General features: G+C 42.2%; 1 protein-coding gene across 7 annotated transcripts in view; it reads right to left on the bottom strand.

Annotated features, from left to right (window-relative positions):
* CASK (calcium/calmodulin dependent serine protein kinase) overlaps positions 1-17235 on the bottom strand; it is a 291959-nt gene that overhangs the window by 166103 nt on the left and 108621 nt on the right. For all 7 annotated transcript variants that reach the window (XM_054714350.1, XM_054714353.1, XM_054714355.1 and 4 more), the window contains exon 3: positions 16469-16574. In XM_054714350.1, coding sequence (XP_054570325.1) covers positions 16469-16574 — 106 coding nt within the window. The remainder of the gene's footprint in view (positions 1-16468; positions 16575-17235) is intronic.

The raw sequence follows: 17235 nt of genomic DNA, 5'->3' as shown, positions 1-17235 counted from the left end.
GTGACAACGGCGCCTCCTAGTGGACAAGGAAACAGCAGCTACAAGAGAGAGCGCATCGTCCAGAGTTAGTAGATGGGTTATGCTAACAGGCCTCTCGGTGTGGTGTTCTGAAATTCCCAGAAAAGAAAGGAAGATGGTTGCGAGCAACAACTATTAGCCCTCAGTGTTCTCACTCATCCTTACAGCTAAACACCCACCTTCCCAACCTCCAGCATTCATATTTACACACACATGTTCTTCCTCTTTCAGTTACGGTTCTGAGGGGGGGGGGAGTGGGAAGGGGCCTCCAGATAGAAATCACAATGAGTCACATGACAGAAGTCTCCAACTGGAAAAGACTTGTTAGAGGTGAGCAACGGATTCATGGCAGTTGGGACCAGAACCCCAGCCGCTTGAGCCTCAGACCCCTGTGTCAGTTCTTGCTTCTTGTACACTTTCTGGAAGTGTGTGTGTGTGTGTGGGGGGCTTGCTGAGAAGATAGTGATATTCTAGTTTTTTCAAAGGGCTTTTAAAAAAAGACTAACCAGCTTCACAAGTGTGCTTTCTTTTTTTAAATGTTAATTGATTAAGGTTACAAATGTGTCTTTGTCCCCCAATGCCCCCTTATCCCCCCAGTCCTGTCCTCACCCTCCCCCCCTGGTGTCTGTGTCCATTGGTTAGGCTTATATGCATGCATACAAGTCCTTTGGTTGACCTCTCCTCCTTACCTCCACCCTCCCCTGCCTTCCCTCTGAGGTTTGACGGTCTGATCGATGCTTCTCTGTCTCTGGATCTGTTTTGTTCATCGGTTTATGTTGTTCATTATATCACGTGTGCTTTCTTTCCCGTTGGGCCAAGAGGCAGACAGGATGTCATGGCGCTAGGCAGGACCCAAGCTTCCAAGCTATCGCGTTTCTGTTCTCAGCATGAAGCCTGCAGAGTTCATCTAAGACACTGGTTGCTAAATGGCCCGTATGTTTGCACAGGGTCAAGTGTCTGAAGGCCGGATCCTTAAACTTTCCCCCTTTTCTACACCACCCTCCAACCTTTCATCTTCATTAATTCTAAAAAAAAATAATTGTGCAAATACCTTATATGCAATTCTTTATCTAATGATGTATTAGTTCAGCTAGTTTAAGCACATTTAAAAATATTTTTATTGATTTCAGAGAGGAAGAGAGAGGAAGAGACTGAAACATCAATGATGAGAGAGAATCATGGATTGGCTGCCTCCTGCACTCCCCACACTGGAGATTAAGCCCTCAACCTAGGCACGTGACTTTAACCGGAATTGAACCATGACCTCCTGGTTCATAGGTCGACGCTCAACCACTGAGCCACGCCGGCTGGGCAGCACATTTTATCTATTTGTTTATTTTAAAGTTTCTTAGACTTCGGATCTAGTCCCACTTACTTTCGCAGGTGAGAGCCAGGGAGTACCTCTACCACTCAAAACCCAATCACGCCTAGCCACTGCGTCCATTTCCTTTGTTCTATGGCTTTGGGGTGGGGTAGTAATAGGATTCTTCCTAAGTCTCTCCAGCTCTGCTTTCTGCCTCAGCTCTTTAGAAATGCAGCTCTCCCTCATGCCTTCTTTCCACGCAGAGGCTGGCTCCCCAGTGCAGGCCCCGCCACACTACCAGCGAAGCTTCTGGCCCACCCTCACACAGGTGGATGGGAAACCCCACCACGCCCCCTCCAGCCATTGTGCGAGTCCCAAGAAATGGTGGCAACCATCACTCAACGTCAGTCAACACTTGCAAAAACAAGCACCTGAATTTACGACCGCTCAGCAAAAATGGAAATCTGAATTGTGATATTAAGATACATGTTTTCAGTTCCAAACTGGATAATTGTAGTCCTTACATGGATGACACTAACATGATTACAGGAGGAAGATATTCATCTTGAGCAACTTCATTTAGATGTCGCACAGAAACGTCCAAGTCAACATGTCCGAGCTATATTTCACCATCCATTTCCAGGCCCCATCATGTCATAGGTGCTCATGCCAGTGAGCAGGGACGCTCACTCCCGCCTCCTTACTTCCTTTTTCCAATGACCACATCCTGTTCATGTGAACACCTAAATAGCTACAGGTTCTACTCGCTTCCTTTCATCTCTACTGACACTGGTCTATCCTAGCCACCAATGTTGACACCAAACCATTGTAAGGGCCTCCTAATTTCCCCAAATCCAACCCTATGGCAATATTGCAGCCCAAAGAGGTCCCTGTCATTTTCATGCTGTTAATTAAAAAATAATCAAGGTTTAGCCCAGCCGGCGTGGCTCAGGGGTTGAGCGTCGACCTATGAACCAGGAGGTCATGGTTCGATTCTCGGTCAGGGCACATGCCCGGGTTGTGGGCTCCATCCCCAGTGGGGGACAATGCTTCTCTCTCATCATTGATGTTTCTCTCTGTCTCTCTCCCTTCCCCTGTGAAATCCATAAAAATATATTTAAAAAGTCTGGGTGTAGGTGTGCTCATTACAACAGCATCATCACTATTTCTCGGCCCTCTCAGTGGACAGAGCTGGGAAATACACGAATGTGTAGTAACCCACGTATCTATCTGTGTGTACACATGCATGTATACACATACACCGAGTGGCCAGATAATTATGATCTCGGGCCACTCCTATATAATAAAAGGCTAATATGCAAATTGTCCCCTCAACCAGGAGTTCAACCAGCAGGCAGGCCAGCCAACCGCCCATGTCCCCACCCCTGGCCAGGCTGGATGGACCCCACCCATGCACACGAATTCATGCACTGGGCCTCTAATATATATATATATATATATATATATATATATATATATATATATATATACTGAGTGGCCACATTATTACGCTTTCAGAGATCATAATAATCTGGCCACTCAGTGTATATGCACACACAAACATATATGTATACACACATTACACACATACATGTACATATATTAAACTGAATATGAGGTCACACTGCCACCTCCAACTCTAATCCAGCAGCGCTCACTCTAACCTCCACTCTTGCTTTTTTGTAACTTCCTTCTCTGACGGATTAGAAACACCTGCATATTTAACAAATAAATGTACAAAAATTCTAACACCATGAACAAAATTAATGGAACAAATGAAAAATGCGTAAAAATGCCAAGAAAACCTACCAGCCACTTTGCCTTATCAAAATGTAAACATGCATGCGCTCACGTACCACTGGTTTGAACATAAATTGGTACAATCTTTTTATTTTAAATTTTATTTTTTTATTGTTTAAAATATTACAAATAGTAGTACATATGTCTCTTTTTTTTTTCCCAATTGACCTTCCCCCGGCCTCCCCTACTCCCCAGCACATGCCTTCACCCCGCCCCCAGTGTCTTGCGTCCATTGGTTGTGCTTATATGCATGCATACAAGTCCTTCGGTTGATCTCTTACCCCTACTTCCTCCCCCCCAACCCTCCCAGCCTTCCGCTGTAGTTTGACAGTCTGTTCGATGCTTCTCTGCCTCTGTATCTATTTTAGTTCATCAGGTTATAATGTTCGTTATGATCCATAAATGAATGAGATCATGTGGCATTTTTCTTTCACTGACTGGCTTATTTCACTCAGCATAATGCTCTCCAGTTCCATCCATGCTGTTGCAAATGGTAAGAATTCCTTCTTTTTTATAGCAGCGTAGTATTCGGCCAATGACCTAAATAGACACTTTTCGAAAGAGGACATTCAGAAAGCCAAGAGACATGAAAACACGCTCAAAGTCACTAATCATCCGAGAGATGCAAATCAAAACAACAATGTGGTACCATCTCACACCTGTCAGAATGGCTACCATCAACAAATCAACAAACGACAAGTGCTGGTGAGGATGCGGAGAAAAAGGAACCCTCGTGCACGGCTGGTGGGAATGCAGACTGGTGCAACCACTGTGGAGAACAGTATGGAGCTTCCTCAAAAAATTAAAAATGGCCGAAACCGGTTTGGCTCAGTGGATTGAGCGTCGGCCTGCGGACTCAAGGGTCCCAGGTTCGATTCCGGTCAAGGGCATGTACCTTGGTTGTGGGCACATCCCCAGTGGGGGGTGTGCAGGAGGCAGCTGATCGATGTTTCTCTCTCATCGATGTTTCTAACTCTCTATCCCTCTCTCTTCCTCTCTGTAAAAAATCAATAAAATATATTTAAAAAAAAATAAAAAATAAAAAAAATTAAAAATGGAACTCCCATTTGACCCAGTGATTCCACTTCTAGGAATAGATCCCAGGAACACCAATCAGAAAGGATATATGCACCCCTATGTTCGTAGCAGCACAATTCACCATAGCTAAGATCTGGAAACAGCCTAAGTGCCCATCAGCAGATGAGTGGATGAGAAAACTGTGGTCCATCTACACAATGGAAATTGGTACAATCATTATGGAAAGTAACAGGGAACTATGTGAAAGGAGTTTTAACTCTATTGCTAGACTTCTGCTATCTGATGTCTCCCTTCGAAGACAACAACAACAAAACAAAACAACAACAACAACAACAACAACAGGATTAAAACGTCCTGAAGGCACCCAAGTGCTTAGATGGTCAGGATGTAGGCTGAGCACTGCCAGAGAATGGAACTCAGAGAGGCAAGGCCCAGCCTCAGTCCCTTCTGCCCCGGGGACAGGAGCTCACACAGCCAACCTCTAATGGAAAACAAATCAGAACTCAGGGAATCTGCTAACCCACCTCCCACATGGAGCTCAGACCTGAAGAGCTAGGGACAAACCAGATGCAACCAGCCCCTTCCCATGCTTGTAATCAGTCTTTGTCTCCCAGTGCCCAGGATATCTAAGCATTGAACCTCAATAGTCCCGCACTGCGAGTGCCTAGTAAAACAAACAGAAGTCCTCTCTGGAGGAAGGAGGCATGATCCTTGGCCAATATTTTTGGAAGTGCTTTCCAGCACACAGTCAAAATGAATGAGGTACACGAAGGGGTAGGAGATCCTGACCAAGAAGCAGCAAAAATGACAGACAATAAAAACAAAATCACAGGACCTTCCTATGCTGAGGTTATCCAGTTCAGATTATTAAACAATGAAGCTGACTAGGTCTACCCAGAACATGAAAGCGGAGTATGAATTCTCCCAAGAAAATAAAAAAAATAAAAATATAGATTTGAAAAGGAAAAATTACACAATACAGAAAAGAGGGTAGAAGATACATAGAATACAGAAGGTATACCTATATCTGTACTTAATTGGATCCTAAAGGTGATGAAAGAGAGGGGTAGAGAGGCAATATTTGAAGAGATAAGGTTAAGGACTGAGCACTTCCCATAATCATGAATAATATCAATACACCAATTCAAGAAGCTTAAAAAACCTAAGGCAGGATTCTCTCTCTCTCTCTCTCTCTCTCTCTCTCTCTCTCTCACACACACACACACACACACACACACACACGGCCCATCACAGAGAAAAGTACAGAAAACAAAAACTGAAGAAAACATCATTTTTAATAACCTGAGGACTAAAGACTTATTATGCTCTGAGAAGTGGCAGACTGCTAGCTGACTTCCCAATATCAGTGGAAGCTAGAAGACAGTAGAATGGTATCTGATGGAAAGAAAATGCCAATCTAGAATTCTCTACTCAGTCAATATCCTTAAAGATAAAAGGGGATATAAAGGAAGTCTGAAACCAACAGAAAAAGGAGTGTTTGCCCCCCGAGCAGACTGACACTAGGAAAATGAATCCAGATAAAACCTTAGAGATGCCGAAAGGATAGAGAACAAGGAAAGGACAAGTCTGAGGGAAAATCTAAATGAATAAAAATAATAAAGCAGAGTGATGTAAATACACATAACATGCATTTATACAGACACGTATAATTTAAATATACAAAACAATAGCTTAGAAGCAAAGAAGGCATGATATGAAATTTATGGTATCAATATTAAAATATGATGAATTAGGAAGTCACACTGTTATTTCTGGGGTACAAATTAAGATAATGGAGAAGAGTGCCTAAACCTCCAAATTAATGGAGGAAAGTGGAGTGATAAAAATATTCAACTGATCCAGATATATCAGGAATGGCAAGAAAAAGAAACATACGTTAAGTGGTACAGATAGAAAGCACATAAGAAAACCATAGATGTAAACCAAACTAATCCCCCCAAATAATTAAATGTAAATGGATTAAATGCTCCGATTAAAAGAGAAAGATTGATAGCATAGAATAAAAAAAAACTATATGTCTTTAACAAGAAACACATCCAAAACCCAAGGATACAAAAAGGCTAAAAGGAAGGGGGAAAACCCAGAAAATTAAACCCAAGTTAGGAGAATGGAAACAATAAGCAGAAGTTACTGAAACGGAAAATAAACACACAATAAAAAGAACATACAAAGCTAAAAATTGTTGTTTAAAAGACAAATAAAACTAGTAAATGTCTGGGAAGACTGAGAAAGAAAATGAAAAGGCATAAATTACCAGTATTAAGAATGAAAAGATCCTGCAGAGATATTACGATCCACTATGTGCCAAAATTGTTTAAAGTTCACTCATTCCTAGCAAAATAGAATTCACCAGAATGACACAGTAATAAACGGAAAACCTGAATGTTCCTATAAATATTTAAGGAATTGAATCAGAAATGATAACCTTTCTCACAAAAAAGTCCAGCCTGGATGGGTTTATAGGCGAGTCTACCAATCATATAAAGAGGGCAAGAAAACAGAGAACATGCCCCTCTTCACTTGATAAGGCTAGCATCATCTAGCTATGAACACCTGATAGGACAGTATGTGAAAATTATAGTACAACCTTCTCATAAATATAGGCGTAAACAGTCTAAACAAAATGTAAACAAAGCAAACTTAGCAAAAATACAAAAAAGATTATAAGGATTATGCAATATAACCAAGTTTTGTTAACTTAAGAATCAATGAAATTTATTGCATTAACAAATTAAAGAAAAATATAATATGACTAGAGGCCTGGTGCATGAAATTCGTGCATGGGGGCGGGGGGGGGTGTTCCCTCAGCCCAGCCTGCACCCTCTCCAATCAGGGACATCCCTCTCACAATCCAGGACTGCTGGCTCCTGACCACTCGCCTGCGTCTGCCTGATTGCCCCTAACGGCTTCTGCCTGCCAGCCTGATCACCTCTTAACCACTCCCCTGCCAGTCTGGTCGCCCCTAACTGCCCTCCCCTGCTGGCCCGGTCACCCCTAACTGCCCTCCCCTGTTGGCCTGCTCACCCCTAACTGCCTTCCCCTGCAGGCCTGGTCTCCCCCAACTGCCCTCCTCTGCTGGCCCGGTCACCCCTAACTGCCCTCCCTGCTGGCCTGATCGCCCACAATTGCCCTCCCCTGCAGGCCTGGTTCCCACCCCCCAACTGCCCTCCCTTGCAGGCCTGGTCTCCCCCAACTGCCCTCCTCTGCTGGCCTGGTCATCCCTAACTGCCCACAACTGCCCTCCCCTGCTGGCCATCTTGTGGCGGCTATCTTGTGTCCACATGGGGGTGGCCATCTTGTGTCTTGGAGTGACGGTCAATTTCCATATTACTCTTTTATTAGATAGGATCATTTCAACATACACAGAAAAAAGTACTTAATAACAATTCACCATCCATGCATGCTTGACAAACTTGAACATCAGAAACAAGCAAACAAAACAAAACAAAAAACAAACACACCCCTGCTATCACCATTTTCCAGGATGCTAATCCATTGCAGTAAAGACCAGAAAAAGAAATAAAATGTAAAAACAATTGGAAGGAATAAACAAAACCTTCCTCACCCACAGATGACATGATCAGATATGCAGACAACCCAAACAAGTCTACAGTTCAATTATTGGAATTGCTGAAGCTTGATGAATAGAAAGGAATACCAAGTCACTACAAGGAAGGAGTGAAGGAGGGAGAGAGAAACAGAGAATGGTCTACCTTTGAAAACAAATCCCTAAGAATAAGTCTAACAAAGGATGTACTAGTATATGCCGTTTGTGGAGAAAAGCATAGAATGCTATTGCAAGAAATCAAACACCTAAATAGATGGGCAGACAGACACCACGGTCACGGAATTGGAAGATTCAATATTGTAAACATGTCAATTATTCTCAAGCTGCTAAGATTTGATAGAATATTCAAGGCAAAACCCCAACAGGTGTGTGTGTGTGTGTGTGTGTGTGTGTGTGTGTGGACGGACAACCTGACTCTAAAATGTATATGGAAAATGCAGAGACAAGTACACCCGTCAAGATATGTCTGCAGGGGAATGAGGTGGAAGGCCCAGCAAACAGGCCAATGGACCAGGATGGAGCCTGGAAACAAGCGCACTACACGGACGCTTGATTTATGGCAAACGTGGCGCGGCAGAGCAGTCTTTTCTGTAATTTTCTTGAGACCACTGACTGTCCACATGGAAAGACATGAAACGGGACTGCTTCCTCACAGGGTACCCCAAATCAACTCCAGCGGGTTCCTCACAGGGTACCCCGAATCAACTCCAGCTGGATGAGAAAACATAGGAGGCTAATCTTTATCATCTCAAAGCAGTAAATATTTCTTGTTTCAAAGTATACTTTTATTCATTTCAGAGAGGAAGGGAGAGGGAGAGAGATAGGAACATCCATGATGAGAGAGAATCATGGATCGGCTGCCTCCTGCACACCCCACACTGGGGATCGAGCCCGCAATCCGGGCCTGTGCCCTGACCGGGAATCGAACCATGGCCTCCTGGTTCATAGGTTGACGCGCAACCACTGAGCTACGCCGGCTGGGCTGCACATAAAGATTTGAAAAGATGGATAACACTGAATTATATCATTCAGGGATACCTATTTGGATGGTGCAGATATAAAAGCATGAAAGTGGCATCTAGACTAAAATGGCTTCGGAGAGAGGCAGGGGGCTGTGATCAGACAGGGGGAGATACGGGCTTTTGAGATGCCGGCAGTTGTTCAAATTTCTTGACCTGGTTGTGGTTACAATGTTGTCCACTTTGCAATAACTCTCGAAGCTGCATAGTTCTGTGCATGCGTTTTTCTACATGTCATATAGGCAATAAAAAGATTAATTCTACGTGTGATGCAGGTGTTTTATGTATTCACATATTCTTTTATCTAGTAATTCTACTTCTAAAAGCTTATTTTGAGGAAATAAAGCAATCAGGTGTGAACAAGTATTTCTAAGAATATTGTTAATTATAACATTATTTCTAACAGGGAACAGCGGAAATATCCGACAACATGTCCCAAGAGGGCTATTATTAAATTAAATATGGCACATGCATATAGTTTAGACATCTTAATACAGCCATTAAAATATTGTACCTAAAATATTTAATGGTGTAGCAACATGCTTGAAATTATTAAAGGAAAAGAACCAGGAAACAAAATTGCGTATATAAAATGATCTCAATTTAGTGCAATTGTGCTAATGAGTGTAAGTACAAGGAATGTCCTGGAAGGCTCGCTGAGATTAACTTTTGCAAATGGTATTATTTTTGTCATTATAATTTTCCATAATTTCTAAGTTTGTACAAAGTGTGTGTATTGTAAAGGTTGTCAACACTAAAAACTGCTTATAATTTTCATTTTTAAATGAACAAACTGCTTCTTTTAAATCCAAGAAAGTTAACGGAATCTTCTGCCTATTTTATGTGTATATATTAGTGGTTGAAGATCAGCTTTCATATACAAAATAAATTACCGGAGTGACACCTTCAAATACATTTCTAAGACAGCAGGCATCAGAATGTAGTTTGTTTTCAAATATAGCATTCAAAGCTTAAAATCTACTATATGCTGTAATATCTCAATCTAAGATTTGTTTTATACAAAAACTGGGACACCTAAAAATTTTTAAATGAATGTCAAAATCATACAGTAATTATAGTTAAAAGTTAAAATAAAACACAAACTCTACAATTATTTTTATAGGTAATTATGTTTTGCTTGCAGATCCAGGAATTTATCAACTCAAAACCCTTCTATTTATCTCTATTTTAGTTTGTGCAGAAAAAAAAGTTAACATAGTAGCAGGCCTAAAGTGTTATATTTAAAAAAAATACTATATTTTTATTGATTTCAGAGAGGAAAGGAGAGGGAGAGAGAGAAACATCCGTGATGAGAGAGAATCATGGATCAGCTGCCTCCTGCACACCCCACACTGTGGATCGAGCCCGCAACCTGGGCATGTGCCCTTGACTGGAATCGAACCCGGGTCCCTTCAGGTCCGGGTCCCTTCAGTCCGCAGGCCGACGCTCTATCCACTGAGCCACACTGGCTAGGGCAAGTGCTATGCTTTGAAAAGCTTGAAAGCCCTGCTTCCAAGGTTGGCTCTTGATTGGCATCTGGGAATTCGGAGGACTCCCTCCCCTCCTAACTGAAAAGAGGGGTCACTGTGTCTAAAGCATTTTGTACAAACCATGTGATTTATCCTGAACACCTGCCTTCTTTCCGGGAGTCTGGAATTTGGTATGCACCAGGGAGGGGGTGCCTGCATGACAAGCTCCCCGATAAAACCCCGGGGGTGCCGAGTGTCCAGTGAGCTTCCCTGGTTGGCAACAGTGCGCATGTGTTGGCCCTGAACTTCAACCCGCTCACCCTTTCCTTTTGCTGACTTTGCTTTATGTCCTTTAGCTGCAATAAATCAGAGCTGTGAAGATGACTCTATGGGGAGACTTCTGAGTTCTCTTAGTGAATCGTCAAAGCTAGGGGTGCCCTGGGGGACCCCTGACATACAGTTCTTAAAACTAAAATGCAACTAAACATTTAATAGAGTGGAGAGCTGGTCAAGAGAAATGTTTAATTTTAACATGTTTATAATGTTACACAGGCACCAGCTACATCCTATCGTATATCTTATTGAATTACCATAAGTATCTAGTTTCTAATGTTTACTAGGACCAAACACGATTCCCCAACCATTTCCTATTACCCAGCACTTAAGCAGCATTCAAGAAATACATGCTGAATGAATGGCAATTTATATCATTACACATCAAAACAAAAAACCGAAGTAGATCAGACTAGCTAAAATATGTACACATAAAATATGTACACATCTTCATAGCAATTAAAATGGTACAGTCCAGATTTTTCTTGCTTGATATGAAAAAAATCTATTTTCCTCTAAGTGGCAAGTTTGTTGATAAATATTAATCAATTCTACTCTATCAGTAGAAATGAATTCCACAAAAACTCCCATCCCAAACATGAACACCAGACCGAAAGAAAATGAACTAAAATAACAAATAAAAGCGCCTTCAGTCTATTTATCTCTGTTGTGAGCTCAAAAATACACACTGCTAATATTGTTTTAAAAGCTACAAACTACTGTTTTCATGTCAGATGTCTGAAATCCATATTTAGTTACTGTAAAACTCTCCCTGTGGTCTATGTAATCATTCTATAATAAGGTAATTAATATTCCTCGGCTAGCCAATTTAGGATTTACAGCTTAACTCAAGTATCAGACACTCCTAAAGACGAGCTCAGATGTGTGATGTAGAAATACACATTTAACCTAGGTGTGTGTGACACAATGCAGCCCTGTCTTTAAATTGGAACCTACATTTTAAAACCTGTTTCAGCAAATTGCTACAGGTTAAGTGCAATCCCAAAGCAATAGATATAATGCAGACGCATGTACATTTCCAACCAACTACTGTGTGCTGGGAAAAATGACAACATGGTCTCTGAGGAGTATGACCCCTACTTTAAAGGTCAATCATCTCTTGACCTCCTGCTCTGGACCCACATTGGTTGAAACTGAGAACGAGGGGTGGGGACTGGGTGGGTACATGCTTGTTTCGCAAGCTCAGGACTTGCCAATGGCACATTTTGAAGTCTACTGCTCTAATCTTTTCCAGGCCTGGAGTTCTGGCTCAGCGAGTTTCTGTATTTGAGCATGCTTTCAACTGATAAACCATTTGTCATATAATGGGTATGTTATAGGATTTTCTAACATGATTAGGCCATATAATTTCATGACTTCAGTTTAGGAAAAACATGGGACAGATGGTTACAGATACTCTGTGGCAAAGACAGATATAGATAGCATATTAAGGAACTCACTGAGCCCAGCCAGCGCGGCTCAGTGGTTGAGCGTCGACCTTATGAACCAGGAGGTCACGGTTCGATTCCGGGTCAGGGCACATGTCCGGGTTGTGGGCTCGATCCCCAGTGGGGGGTGTGCAGGAGGCAGCCGATCCATGATTCTCTCTCATCATTGGTGTTTCTCTCTCTCTCTCCCTCTCCCTTCCTCTCTGAAATCAATAAAAATACACTAAAAGAGAAAGTCACGGATAACCCAACTATATTGTTTCTCCTTCCTTGTCCACTCTGTCTGGGTAAGGATCCATATTATGCAGAATGAGCAATGAGTCCCTGAGTGCGGAGCTAATGAATTCTATTCTGTTGCCAGAAATAGGGAACTAATTCTGGACTAGCTCCTGGCCCTGCAGCTCGATGAGCAATCTCTTGCCTCGCCAGTAGGTGGAGCTGCACACAAGCTCACTGCTTTGCTCTTTGCTCTACGGGACCTTAAATCTTACAGGAATCAATGGTTTTGACTGTTTGCTTTCCACCCAGGACCGTGGTCGGCAAACTGCGGCTCGCGAGCCACATGTGGCTCTTTGGCTCCTTGAGTGTGGCTCTTCCACAAAATACCACGGCCTGGGCGAGTCTATGTTGAAGAAGTGGCGTTAGAAGAAGTTTAAGTTTAAAAAATGTGGCTCTCCAAAGAAATTTCAATCATTGTACTGTTGATGTCTGGCTCTGTTGACGAATGAGTTTGCCGACCACTGATCCAGGAGATCAGAGTATGCAAAAAACTTGGGTGAATTGATGAAAAATCATGATACAAAAACAATTTTATATTTCTATTTTGTTTCTGATCCTTTTGAGAAATAACGAAGCAATTTAACCTACGAATTTATAATCTATTTCCAGATCCCTAGAGCTAATAAAGCACTTCTAAATTTAGAAATATGTCCTTTAGAATTCATGTTCAATCAGGGGAAACTGAGTATCAATTGAATATATGATATTAAGGCATTATTATTGATTTTGCTAGATGTGATAATATTGTTTCGGTCATTTAAAAAAAGTAATACTGCCCTAGCCAGTTTGGCTCAGTGGATAGAAGGGTCCCAGGTTCGATTCCGGTCAAGGGCATGTACCTTGGTTGCGGGCACATCCCCAGTAGGGAGTGTGCAAGAGGCAGCTGATCGATGTTTCTCTCTCATCGATGTTTCCAACTCTCTATCCCTCTCCCTTCCTCTCTGGAAAAAATCAATAAAATATATTTAAAAAAATTAAAAAGGAATACTGTCAGAAATACAAACAGAAGAACTTCCAGTTGATACGACACTGCTTAGGAATCTCCAGGAGAGAGAAGAGACATTAGTAAAGAATAAGTAGGAAAAGAATAGCAAAATGTTGCTAATGGTTGAAGCTTGGGTGACAGGTACACTGACTTTCAGTATAGTATTCTCTTTATTTAAAAATTCCCCAAAGAGGTTAAAAAATTTCAAGTAGAAATTTATGTTCTAACGATTTAGGTTAACACTGGGATCAGGTGTTATTGGGACTGGTAAATAGGCAATTTTATTTTATTGTTTATTTACTTATTTAATATGTTTTTATTGACTTCAGAGAGAGGAAGGGAGAGTATGAGAGAGAGAGAAACATCAATGATGAGAGAGAATCATTGATTGGCTGCCTCCTGCACACCCCCTACTGGAGATCGAGCCCACAACCCGGGCCTGTGCCCTTGGCCGGAATCAAACCCGGGACCCATCGGTCCGCAGGTGGATGCTCTATCCATTGAGCCAAACTGGCTAGGGCTCATCATTGATGTTTCTATCTCTCTCTCCCTCTCCCTTCCTCTCTCTCTAAAAACCAATAAAAACATATTTAAAAAAAAAAAAAAAGAAAGGGGAGAGCCATCTTATTTCATCCGGACAATATATTCGTAACAAAGCCTGATCCATTTTAGAATTAGGAATCAATAGCAACAGGTTGTCACAGAGACGTCTATTCATACTCTAAGTTTATTTGAAAAATGAAGTCGGATTCTTTTCTGTCAGAAAGCGAGCCTGGTTTGGCTCATTGGTTTGACAATGATGACCAGCTTTGCCACTTAGGTCACCGAGCAGACAGACACTGAGAAGAAGGTGCGGCTCTAGTTTCGAAGAAAACATATTTAAAGGAACATACAAAACTGAAAATGACAACCTCACATCAAAAGTTGTTATTGATCAACTTAAAACTATGTGAGGAGGACCTGGCTGGTGTGGCTCATTCGGTTGGGCGTCGTCCGGGTGCCATCCTGTGTACCAGGAGGTCAGGGTTCGATTCCTGGTCAGGACACAGGCCTGGGTTGCAGGCTCCATCCCCAGTAGGGAGCATGCAGGAGGCAGCCAATTGATGTTTCTCCCACACCCTTCCCCTCTCTCAAAAATCAGTAAGCTTATTTAAAAAATAAGTGAGGACGTACATACACTGAGTGGCCAGATGAATATGATCTCTGAATGCATAATAATCTGGCCACTCAGTGTATATCCTATAGAATATAAGGCTAATATGAAAATTGTCCCCTAGACTAGGAGTTCGACCAGGAGGCAGGCTGGCCAACTGCCCATGTCCCCTTCCCCTGGCATGGCTGGCTTGACCCCACCCATGCACAAATTCATGCACCGGGCCTCTAATATATATATATATACACACACACATACACACACTGAGTGGCCAGATTATTATGCGTTCAGAGATCATAATAATTTGGCCACTCAGTGTAGTTTTCAAAATTCTTTTAGTGGGTTTGCCAACAAAGGTTTTGAAGGCTGTGACTCTATGACAGAATTTCTAGGTTCTTTCCCGCTCTGGTTATCCACCCCCTCTGGAAGGATGGCAATGCCTGCTTACTATGGGGAGAATGAGCAGTATACAATACAGCGGGAGTGTGGTTTGGCTCGGAATACTATGTGCTTATAATTAGTAGAGTCAAAGGTTCCACGCAGGGCTGTTTAGTTAGTTGTAAAACGTCTACATCCTTTTTTTACCTAAGCAGCTACAACCAAATCCACAGTGAACTTCAAAGAACTTACAGATTTGAATGAATGTGTTGCTATTACCTTTGGCCTGATATTTCATCAGCTCCTTTGCTGCAAACTTGTGAAATATTGTAAAGTCCTGATCTAGAGAGTCAATGTGGTAGCCAGCCCTCTGTGGGAGTAGCCTTTGACCCAGTTCCCAGGGATCGCTACCTCCTGGTACTCGCACCCTTGCATAATCCCTTCCGCTTGTGTGTGGGCTGGATCCAGAATATGGCGGAAGTGCTGCTGTGTGATTTCTGAGATTAGGTTCCAAGATTGACTTCGGGCTTTTTTAAGTATATTTTATTGATTTCAGAGAGGAAGGGAGAGGCAGAGAGAGCTAGACGCATCAGTGATGAGAGAGAATCATCAATGATGAGAGAGAATCGTGGATCGGCTGCCTCCTGCACACCCCCCTACTGGGGTTGGAGCCCTCAACCTGGGCCTGTGCCCTTGACCAAGAATCGAACCGTGACCTCCTGGTTCATAGGTCAACGCTCAAGCACTGAACCAGGCTGGCCGGCCTTGACTTCAATTTAGTTCGTACGCTTGCCCACTTGCTTGCTCGCTCTGGTGCAGCCAGCTGCCATGCTGTGAGCTGCTCCATGGAAGGACCCAGTTGCAAGGAACCTAGGGCGGCTCAGGCCACCAGCTCCTGAGGAACGAAGGCCCACAGTCCCATCGCCTGCTGCCAGCAACCGAGTGAGTGGGACCAGAAGAAGGTCTATCCCCAGTGGAGCCTTCAAATGACTTTAGCCCTGGCAACTCCTTGATTACTACCCTGCGAGGGACCCTAATCAGAGGCACTGATTGGAATTGGAACAGAAGAGGATGGCATCCCATAAAGGGTGTGAACTTGGGACACAATCATCCAACCAGCTGTACAATGACCCAGCCGTCCCAGCCTTGGCTCCCATTTCTCCATCTTATTGACAATAATTGTGTGAGAAATGCGGCAAGGGGCTGATTGAAATCAAGATACACTGTTATCTGCAGACTTTCCTGTCGATGCTGGCGATTGCATCAATGAGGAAGTGAAGCGTGTTATCACTTGTTTGGAGTTGCTGGCGAGGCTGGCTACGTGGAGGCTTGCACCGCCATCCCACTCCTCCCCACTAAGACTCTGATGATCAGAATGTTCTATTTTGGGGCTTCCTATCTCTCTGAACTCTTTCTTTTTAAAGCCTCTTCTCCAAAGTATGCTAAGAATGTGAGGGTAACTAAACATGACCTATTTCTGCTCCCTCAGCACTGCAAACCTGAAGATGAGACAATGCTTCTTCTCTTACTACTTCAGGTCTAAAGAGATGAGTTCACAACTATTCTTCAATTGTAAAAGAAGGTATTAGCGTTATCCTAAACCAATGTGGCTAAAAACTTTAACCCTTAGAAAAAAATAACAGAATGTACACTCACAATTCAAAAACCATGTAAAGCATTCCATCTGAGCTATATGTCTCCAATAACTCTACAATGTGGGGATGTTTCAGCATGTGACAGATACTGGCTTCCCGCTTTAGATCTGAAAAACAAACACACAACATACTTCGTTAGGTAGGAACCAAAGACCATCAGAGTGAATAATGAATGAATGGATATGATCTATGGGAACATGAAGACTTCTCTAACTAAAGAGGTGAAATCCCCCATTTAAGCTAAGCCTAACTTTTCACCCTTTAGAATCTCTGACACTGCAATTTTTCTATGTCTTCTGCCACTTTAAATCTATATACATTTTAGAGTCGGCTCTTATTAATAAAAAATGTAAATAGCACAAATAAATACACTCCCCAAACATTTACAATCAAGTTTTGAAATTCACAATTCTTTCTTAATCTGCTAATAAGTAACTCAATTTGCTGTTTTAAATTTAACTTCTTTTTCTTAGTTTTCCCTAAAATGGGTAAGGATATGTTGTCTATTCTGTAGCCTAAAATCTAGCATTTATATTTTTCTCTTTTTTTCTTTTTTAAAATCTAGCATTTATAGACAAGACACATCCGAGAAGTTATATGGAATAGAGGCAAAAAAAAAAAAAAGAGTATGGTTTAAACAGAAAAGATACTACTCCCAGCATCAAAGTCAGAATTTTTAAAATGGCCTATCTAATAAAAGGGTAATATGCAAATTAACCATCACTCCGTCACAAAGATGGTGGCGGCCATAGCCACAAGATGGTGGCG

Source organism: Eptesicus fuscus, chromosome 1 (genome assembly GCF_027574615.1).
Source record: "Eptesicus fuscus isolate TK198812 chromosome 1, DD_ASM_mEF_20220401, whole genome shotgun sequence".
In the NCBI taxonomy this organism is placed as follows: Eukaryota; Metazoa; Chordata; class Mammalia; order Chiroptera; family Vespertilionidae; genus Eptesicus; species Eptesicus fuscus.
This window is presented reverse-complemented; position numbering and strand designations above follow the sequence as displayed.